This window comes from Pteropus medius, unplaced genomic scaffold (genome assembly GCF_902729225.1).
Source record: "Pteropus medius unplaced genomic scaffold, Ma_sr-lr_union100, whole genome shotgun sequence".
Taxonomy (NCBI): domain Eukaryota; kingdom Metazoa; phylum Chordata; class Mammalia; order Chiroptera; family Pteropodidae; genus Pteropus; species Pteropus medius.
The window spans coordinates 23,406,537-23,416,572 of NW_024351730.1; the positions used below are offsets into that span (position 1 = coordinate 23,406,537).

The 10,036-nt window shown below is 35.4% G+C and overlaps 1 protein-coding gene across 1 annotated transcript in view; it reads left to right on the top strand.

The window, feature by feature from the left end:
* BTC (betacellulin) overlaps nt 1-9,213 on the top strand; it is a 42,303-nt gene extending 33,090 nt beyond the window's left edge. The window contains exons 4-6 of the mRNA XM_039845457.1: nt 4,258-4,404; nt 5,904-5,999; nt 7,385-9,213. Of these exons, the coding sequence (XP_039701391.1) occupies nt 4,258-4,404; nt 5,904-5,997 (241 nt within the window). The 3' untranslated portion in view covers nt 5,998-5,999; nt 7,385-9,213. The remainder of the gene's footprint in view (nt 1-4,257; nt 4,405-5,903; nt 6,000-7,384) is intronic.
* Nucleotides 9,214-10,036: the final 823 nt, after the last annotated feature.

Here is a 10,036-nt window from a genome sequence, read left to right on the forward strand (position 1 = left end):
AATTTCTGCCAAATTAAAAGCTTCTTTTGCAGGTGTCAATGAAGTACATGGAAACCAGTTGTATTTATAAATAGAGATTTTAAAGCTTGTTTAGTAGACCAGGGAATTGGGAGAAAAGTTCTCTTTCCAACTCATAGTAGATTTAAGAGTTCAAGTTCAATTTTACTCAGGCATTTACAATCTTTTTTCATATTTTAGATATTCTTTTTCTCCTACAGTGATGTCCCTCTAAAGTGTCCTGAGACCTTACCTCATGGAGCAGCAAAGCAATTTTTAAAGTGTAATTTTGACCTTAAGTTTGTAGAATGATTATATTCTGCATAATTCCCCCAGTATACATTTTTTAATAAATATCTCAGAATGGTAGCTCCAAACTCAATTTAGTTGAATGTTTTAGAGTTATGGATGCCTTCAAATATTAATTATATTTGAATTTAATTTAAAAAATAAATATATTTGGATAATACATAGAGTAGAATAACAATTGTTAGTATAAGGAAAGAAAGAAAAGGTGCCTTTGTACATGTTGGGATAGATAGAGCTGATATATTTTTTTTTTAATTTCATTTAATTGCTCACTAGCTTGGAAGAATATATTGAGTTCTTAAAATATTAATGTCCTTTAACCTAGCACATTTTTCTAACTGGTCCCAATCTCTGTAGATTTATTGTTCTTTAATATTGCTGCCTAATAAAATGAAAACCATAGTGTGTAATCTATCTGCCTATGATCAATCAACTCTCAACCTGTCCCCATTGGTCTGAGATGAAAATTTACTTCTTTGGCCTCCATTGCTCATGGCTTGATTTTCTAACCCTGTCTTTTATTATAGACCCAAATGTTCCTCTAAAATCCTACATTCCTATTCGTGGTTTATTATGCAAGTTCTTCTCATACTTTGCAAAACTTATTCTTAGTGGTATTTTATGATGCAACTCAAACATTAGATCTTTCTGGAACCCTGCATTAACTTTCCTCCTCTCATATACATACAAGTGTGAGGTAGAAGTCCTTTTTCTGAGATCTAGTCCCACTTCTGTGAAAATGCATTTCTTATGCAGCATAGATGTTGGTTTCTTTTAATGTCCCTTCTGTGACTGTCACACCTACAGGCAGGGCACATAGTTTATTCATTTTTGTGTTCCAGTGCCAAGCACAATGCCTAGAATTTTCTAGATGCTCAAGAAATGACTGGTGAATAAGCGACTAAGTCTCTCTATCATGGTCCTTCTAATGCTATGCTGTGTCAAAACCAAGGCCTTAATCTGAACCAGGAACACATTCTTAGTGGTGGAATGATACAGAGTCGGTGGGAGGTGGAAAAGCAGAGGGATCAGGACACAGAGTTTGAGGTCAGGTAGATTTTATTTCACCAATTGTAAGCAGTCTTAACAATGGGTCAATTACCTTTCCAGAGCCTGTTTTATCATTTATAAAATGGGATAATAATATCTTCCTATCTAGTGTTAAAAATTAAGCAAAACAATACTTTAAGCAAAAATACTTCTCATGGTATGGAGCGCAATGTAAACATTCAGTAAACTGTACCATGAGTTGAGTGGAGATAGTGATCCTAGGCCTGACCTTTCAGGTGACTTGTAGCTCAGATTCTGGCAAAACCGTCCTGCCAGTGGTGATTTGTGCTATCTTGGGAACCGGAAATATTTTCTTCTGTTTGAGATCATAGGGGTTTGTGGGTTCCTGTATTTACATGAAAAACAAACAAAAAACCAAAACAAAACAAACAAACAAACAAAAACCTGGGAGTTCCAAATAAGTTCAAGCCTCCATTAGTCTTCTCAGTATTTTCTTGAAATGGGAATGATTTGTTTCTAGATATATAATTATTTATTTATGCAACACAGTTCTTGTAAGCAGTGTTACATGTGGTTGGGATATGAGCTTGGGAGCCAGACGTTTTTCATTTGAACCCCAGCCCCACTCATTTAATTTCTCCATATTTCAAGTTTTCCATCTTTAAAATGCACCCACCTCAAAAGGTTGTTCTAAGAATCAACTGAGTTAATACTTATAAATCTTTTGGAACTCTGTCTGGTGTTTATTTCAGAACAGAGATCCCAATTCTGAAGTTGCAGTCCTCAAGGGTCATGGGCATCTCTAAAAGTTATTTTAAATTTTACTTTATTATGTTTATTAAAAGAGAACTCATTTATTCAGTTATTTAGCATTTAATAAACATTTACCAGGATCTTGAACCCTTTGCCTCATTCTCTCCCATCGAAATGACCATCAGCTGAAATAACATGAGAGCCACTATAACTGGTTATGTTAAGGTTTCACATTCTAGCATGGCTCATTGGATTATAACTTGCAGGAAGTACTGCTTAGTGAGAAATTCAACTAAAGCATGGTTAAGCCACTGAACCCAGAGCTTATAATTAGGAAAACATTCTAAAAGAGCAAAAGTAATTGCTGTGCATTTTATGAGCAAAGTTATTGTTTAAAAATGCCATAGTAAATTTGTTAGAGAAACATTTAAGATAATTGGAAGAGATTTTAATTATGACCTTAAATAAAGATTCTTTAAAAAAATCTTCATCCCACATATGCAATTAAAAGTGGTTTTACCCCCAGTTACAGTCCTATGTGCAAGAGATTTTTGATATTTCAAGATACTTCTAAGCTCTCTTCCTGTTATTTTAACTTTGCAATGATGATACCCACCTCACTTGCAGGAGGCAATTCTCCCTCCTCCATCTTGGGGTCCTTTTGCAGTAGACATGGCACTAGGTATCATTTCTCCTGGGCCTGCACTGAGCTTCAGCTTTTAACTCATGATTGTGACTGAGCTTGTTCTGTTTGTTTGTTCATTTGATTTTTTGTTTTGTGTTTTGAGGCATTGTATTGGCTACAATATTGGCATTAGGTGATCTCTTAACTTGAGAAATGTAAGCTTTGTGACAACTACTTGCCTTGGCTCTCGTCAAACATGAACTATAAAACAGCCTGGCAATTGACCCTTTCTTAAATAATAACAAAACGTCAAGAACAAACAAACAAATAAACTAAACCCTTTGTTACACAGAAATCTTTTCAAGAAGCTGAATTTCCTTTTATGAGATTTAAATAATTATGTGTTTTACATGAGTCTGAGTAGATAAAAGAAAAAATATTTCTTAATTCAAAGGTATGGAGATTACTAATGTAATTTTGGTTTTAAATATCATCAAATACCTTTAAGCATCTGAAAAAATTCAGAGAATACTATGGATAGTCCCCAAATCACTGAGCCTTGAGCTCCTCGAGTGTTGCTCAAGATAGGTCTTGGCTTGGTCAAATGGACCCTTAACGCCATCCTGAGACTTGGTTAAGTGAATCCTAAGTTAAGTGAATCCTAAGACTGTATTGATAAAGAGTGGGGAGAATGAGGGAAGAGTTCTCTCCATTGGGAGAACTTTTGGTTTCTGGTCACAGCACCTCTCCATGAGGGCCATGGAGAAAGGGAAGTCATTTAGAAGAGAGTAGAGAGAATGGTGCCCTGATGTGAAGATGTGGTCTTAGAGGATCAGATAGAGAAACCAGAAACCAGAAACCAGAAATCAGAGAGGATAGGACCTATTGTGTTTTGGGAGAGTGTGTTTGGGAGATGGTGACTGGAAGAGAAATAGAAGAGCATTAGTTAATCTGTGACTCCTGCAAGCAGTCAAAGTAGAACTGATGGGTGGAAGTTACAGAGAGAGAGAGAGAGAGAGACAAATGAATCCTGTTGAATAACATTTATGGATTTTTCTATGTGTTGGCACCTGTCTATGTACTTTCGCATGCATTACATGTTTGATTAGATAAAACAGTATAATTTTTAAATAATGTTTAATTGGAGAGCTTTGGGCATACTGAAACTTTCCATATTGCCCTGTGATGAAATGGGAAATCTTGAGGACTTTGAATTTCTTGTCATGGAGGTATTGAAGTGCTTGGAATTTTATCATCCCCTCTCTTTCAAACTCAAAATCCTAAATTTCAAAGTAGGTTTTAAAATTTGTTAAAATCCCTGTTTATGTATTTTAGACACGTTGTTAGTAATGTTCAAGCAATGACAGGTATTCAGCAAAGTAAGAGAAATTACTCATGAATACAGTGGTGTACAGCTTTAAAATTTTTTAAAAAGCAATTGTGTTCTTTATGAATTCCAAGTAATGAAAGCAGTGATAGTTTCTTCAAACTGGAAATAGTAGAGATTCTTAAAAGTCTTGCATTTTTTACCTCGTTCCCCTCTTCTTGTTTTACGTTTCTAGCTGTGATGACGGCTACGCTGGAGCAAGATGTGAGAGAGTTGACTTTTTTTACCTGCGAGGAGATACAGGACAGATTCTGGTGATTTGTTTGACAGCCGTTATGGTGACATTGATCATTTTGGTGATTAGTGTGTGCACATGCTGTCAGTAAGTATTTTTAAATTTAGTTGTACATAAATCTGAGAAATTGTATCTTGTTGACTCTTTTCTTTTGCATCCTTCCTTCCTTTCTGCCTTTACTTTCTTTTTTTCTTTGATTTAAATCAATCACTTTTCCAGTTTTGCCATCATTTACTTTGAAGTATTATTTATAATAAAACACACAATACTTGGTATTTGTCATTTTAGTGCACACAATTATAATTTAAAATCAAATTTGTATAAATCTCCTAATTTATTTAAAAAGAACACTTATTTAATTCTAAAGTCAGTCATATTTTAGATGAGTTTGTTTGTAGGCTAAATAAGATTTATTTTCTCATGCTGTACCATGACACTATAGCTTTGACAGACAAAAACAAAGACACAAAACTTTTTTTTTTTGGCCATGTTAAAAGAATAAATATTATCTACGAAAGATGTTTACACTTTTTTTGTTGTCGTTTTTTACTTTTCATTATATATCACAACTTTGGGTCTCAAGAGACACCTTGTTTTTCTATGAGACGGAGTGGCTTGGTACAATTCTTAAGTTCGTTTCTTTTGGAAACCCACCTAATTCTTTATCAGAGCAGGACTCCCAGGGAGCGTGCTAAAAAGACATTTTCTTTAAGTGCTGTCTGCCTGCCATGAGAAGGTAGTGCAGGCTCCAAAACTGTTCCAATTACTTCTGGGCTGCGGTACAGACCAGAAGAGGGCGTCTCATGATTCCTTTCTTCACAACCTTCAAGGGAGAAAAGCACCAGCAGATCTCCTGGGTTTCTGATTATTGTCCTGGCTCTGCCATTAAATATCTCTGAGACCTTGGAAAAATTTCTTAATATCTTTAATCTTTCATTTTATTTTCTGTAAAATGTGAGGATTAAGCCAGATAATCTATAGAATTCCTTTTAGCTATACAATTTAAAAAAAAAAAGTCTTTGATTTTACCTCCTTTATATAGCAAAAAGGAGTTTTTATAATGCCAGTTTTGGGGCAAAGTATCAGTTTGTCAGAGTTGGGAAATGGCCTATTTTATTACATTATTTTTTAATTATACTTTGAAAAATTAGATTGCAGTTCAGATATCTAACACATTTCTTACTGTATCTGACAATTTAATTAACATATCCAGAGGCTCTCTTGGTTTTCTTGTCTGTTCTCATATTGCTCTCTATCTTGTTTACACACTAAATAATGCTTATCAGTCTATTTATAAAATAACATACCTTGAAAGATGTTCTTGTGCTAACCAATCCGCATCCACAATCAGGTATCATATTCTTTCTATTTAGATAAAAGTATACTCTATCCATACTGTTGCCTGTCAGAGCTATCATTGGAGCCTAGAGAAAGACATGGTTTAAAAAAACCTCAAATATTTAAGAATAAAAGGAACCTATGTGTTGCTAACAGTCTAGCAATAAGATCATAGGCTCCATTGATGATTAATTTTGTGTTTGCACAAACTAACAGGCCCATGCTAATTTCTAATACTATTTTCCAAGTCCTCTTCGAAGGAAAAAGAAAGAAGAAATGGCAAATCTTGGTAAAGATATAACTCCTGTAAATGAAGATATTCAAGAGACTAGTATTGCTTGACGGTGAGTGTGATAAATTTGGTAGATGAGAAACTGTTCGGGTGACATTTACCTGGTGAAAGGGAGTTTAACTGTGTCTCATAAATCACTGATCAGAGTTCGATTATATTTAAAAACATCTAAAAATAAATTGACTTCTTTTCATAAACTTTGAAGCCAATAAAAAATTTTCTCGTATCCTTCTTTTTACATGTTATCACAGAAGTAGGCATGTGGGAGGAAGTGCTTTTATATACTTTTTCTAAGACATCAACATCAATTGGCTTTCTAATTTTGTGGTTGTGATAGTTATTTTATATTTTTTCTTCCTCATATTTGAGTACGAAGAATAGATTTAGTTTAGTTTAGGCATTTCACATTGCATGGAAGTAATGATAGCTATGTTTTAATAATAACTTCATTTACTGAGCATTTTTCATACAGCAAACACTGCTCTAAGCTCTTTAAATGTTGCATTAGTTAGTGTCTCAGCAGGAATCACAAGTCCTCTGGGATAATCTAACAAAGAGATTTTGATGACAGAACTGGGTGGTGGGGCAGCGTCGAGGGAACCCACAGGCATGTGGAGGCTTCCAAAGGCTAACGATGGCGGGAGGTGTCCTCCCTGCATGCATGAGAGGGCTAGGGGAGTGTTTCCTTTAGCACTGAGAAGTGGACTGCAGGAGAGCCCACCAGGCAGAAGCTGTAGCTGTGGATGAATATAACCACTGCTGGAATCTAAACAAGGAGGGAGGCAAGCTATGGAGAAAAATGCCCTCAATTTTTTCTCCTCTGCCTTCAGATATTCAGCAGGTGCCTCCCTCTAGCCAAACCCGACCAGAACTCAGAGAGCATGGGAGCCCTTATGATGCAGTCTATGGCATCAGCCCCCTGGAAGGTACAGCAAGGCAAAGAAGGTCTCCAAGGAAGCAAAGGGAGCATAGCCAGCACCGTCAGCCTGGTCATTTTGGCCATAATAGCATCAAACACAAACAAACTGGTTTAAGATGAAGGAAGTGTTTGGCTCACATGGACTGGTAGTCCAGAGGGAAGGTACTCTGCACCCTTGGTTGAGCCAGAGACTCCCACGGAGTGAAACATTATCCTCTCTTTCTGCTCACTGTCTGAAGAGGTGGCTTCATTCTCAGCTAGTTCCTCTTAAGTCATAGCATAGGCCATTAGCAATCAGGGCCTCTTGCTTCCTTGTTCACATCCAGCAAGAGAGAGGCAGTGACTTTCCATAGCTCTCCCAGCAGCACAAAGGATCTCCTTTCCCAGAAACTCACAGCAGATTAATGGGGTATAGTAATTGAAAACAAAAATGCTGGCTCTAGATTTTTTTTTTAATGATTGCATAGTACATTTCTTTTAAATGGCTTGCTTTTTTTCTCTCTCTCTTTTTTCTATAGTCTATAAAGATACCCCAGACTGCTGGCAAGCTACAAAATGCCTTGCTCATTTGAAAAAGGACAGAATGTGTCTCAGGAAAACAGCTAGCACAATGGATTTTAAATAATGTATTTACCTTTTGTTTGTAACAGTTTGTGTTATTTACTATTATTTTTATAATAATAATAACGATGAATTTTACAATTGATTGGTAATTGGGAAGAAAGCACCTATTTAAGAAGGAAAATTTTAATAAACTTCTACTTAAGTTTTGTCACCAGGATTACTAGTCAAATAAAAAAGAAAAGTAGGAAGGAGTTTAGATCTAAGAAATTGAATTAACAATAAAGCTACCATTTAGCCAATACTTACCATGTGCTAAGAGTTTGAAATACATTATTTCCTTTCATCTTTTCAAGAACCTATATCTACTGTGGTCCTCATTTTCTATATATGGAGACAGGCCCAAAGAAGTTAAATAATCTAACCCAGGGAGCTGAAACTGGAACCAAGATTTCCCCAAATTCAAAGGTTATGCTATTAACCATCATTTTTGTTCATCTGAGTTGGTATAGCCTAACTCACTAATATAACCCAAGACTTTCTACTGAACCGTGTGTGTTTTGCTGTGACTCTGAGATGCTGGGGCCGTTTTTCTGCAGAAACTTAGAATGCAGAGTCCTAAGTATATGCTACTGTTACCACCATGCTTTATGAGAAATTGACTTTTATTGTGTTTCTTTGCTCCTTTACAAATGATCAGTGGCATGAATAAATTCTTACATTAGTAAAGCAAACAGATTTGCCCCCTAGCTAGGGTAATGAATAGAGATGCGGAAAGTAAATGCCTGATAGTTTTGAAGCCCCAGGTAAGTGTTTATGCACACTAACATAGCAATAATAGCACTAGAAGAGGCTGTGGATCCCAGGGTAATGGTCAGTGACCGCGTAGAGGAGCCAGGTGGACACTGGATGTGATGATATCCTCATTTCTGTTCTAATAAGCAGTACCTGTGATTGCTCTTAGGTGAATATCATTGCAATGAAATTATGAACATACATCTATTACTTAGGACTATCTTGCCAAATGCCCTTTTAACTCCATAGTATATTTAATAAGGACTTTTTAAAAATGGAAAAATAAAATCTACATTTTATTCCATAGAATGTGGAACTTTCTACATTGACTGGGTGGATCTTTTACAAACAGATGAAGGATGTCCCCACATTGCTGAACTTTGGTTGTTTTGCCTGTCAGCCAAGCAGCTTCTTTTTCAGAATCTTTGTAAATTTTACTTTTTGGTGTGAACTTCATATGCAAAATGAAGGGGAGAATTCAGACAAAAGGTGAAGAAGTTGTGTATCATTTTCTATCACACATATTTTTAGAGAGACTGGGGCTGTACTTTTGCATAACACAGATACAGCTCCCACATCAATGGGATAATTTGATAATTTTCTAAATCTATTTTTTTCACCTGACTTAACAGCTGTCTTTGAGACAGGATTATATACAATTGATTCATATTGTATATGTTTTATTTTATAGTCTCCTTCTAGACTCATTTCATGCCCTTTCTCTTTCTCAGTCTTCTTTGATACTAGGAGGGCTTGAAACAAATGCTTGTTTGAGCATTTTAAAATATTTATTAAAAAAAAAAAAAACATGTTTCTTCTTTCCTGAACATCATGATTTTGGTTGATCAATGGACTCTCAAGAAAATTCAGGCTATGGAATCGTGTTTTGATCCTAAAATGTTAATGATGTCTCTTGAAATTTGGTAGGTCTAATGTCAAGAAAGAACTTCAAGGATTTTCATGTCTTTTCAAAATGTACTTTATAATTGTTTTGCATATACTAAATGACCTTGTTTATGTAAACTGTCAATTTTATTATAATAAAATAAATTTATTTTTAAAGTAAAGCAAACATATATATTTGAGAGTTTTCTATTGGTACCATGAATTATTAATAGAAATAAAATTTAACATTAGTGCTTTGAAAAACTTTATATTTTATAGAAACTACCATTAATACATTTGAAACAGTCCATTTTGACCAGATGTTTTCCTTAGAAACTAAAGAATTTGAAAGTGTGGTGGACGCTTATGGGATTGTCTGCCCAGCAGCCTGGCCATATTGTTGAGCCCCATCTCCAGCTGCATGTGATTGGTTTAAGGAGAGGGTTTAATGAAGTTTGGCCAACCGGAGTCGTTTCCAGGAGAACTGGGAACTTGAACTGAAGTTATTTTTCTTTGGATTATTGGGGTATAAAAAAGTGCATTTTGAAGCTTTTGGCAGTCATTTTTTTACCCACATAGATCAGAAAAGCAAAGGAAGCTGGTCAGAGAGGACACAGACATGAGACTCATTTACTGACAGTCTGAGTCCCTGGAACATGTAGTCTCAAAGTTTAGCTTCATTCTGTTTCTGTCTATAGGCTCAATGAGACATGTTATTGTCATTATAATAAATTTCTCATTTGGCTTAAGCTAATTCTATTTGGATTTCTGTAATCTAGAACCAAGATTCTAATTCCAGTACATCATGAAATTGTGGGCAATTGTTTCTTAAAGCAGGAATGACATCCTCTATGAAATGGAATATCAAATACAGTTTTCACATAGTGACTTCGATTGTATTAGAGGAACATTTCTAGCAAGAATATTCT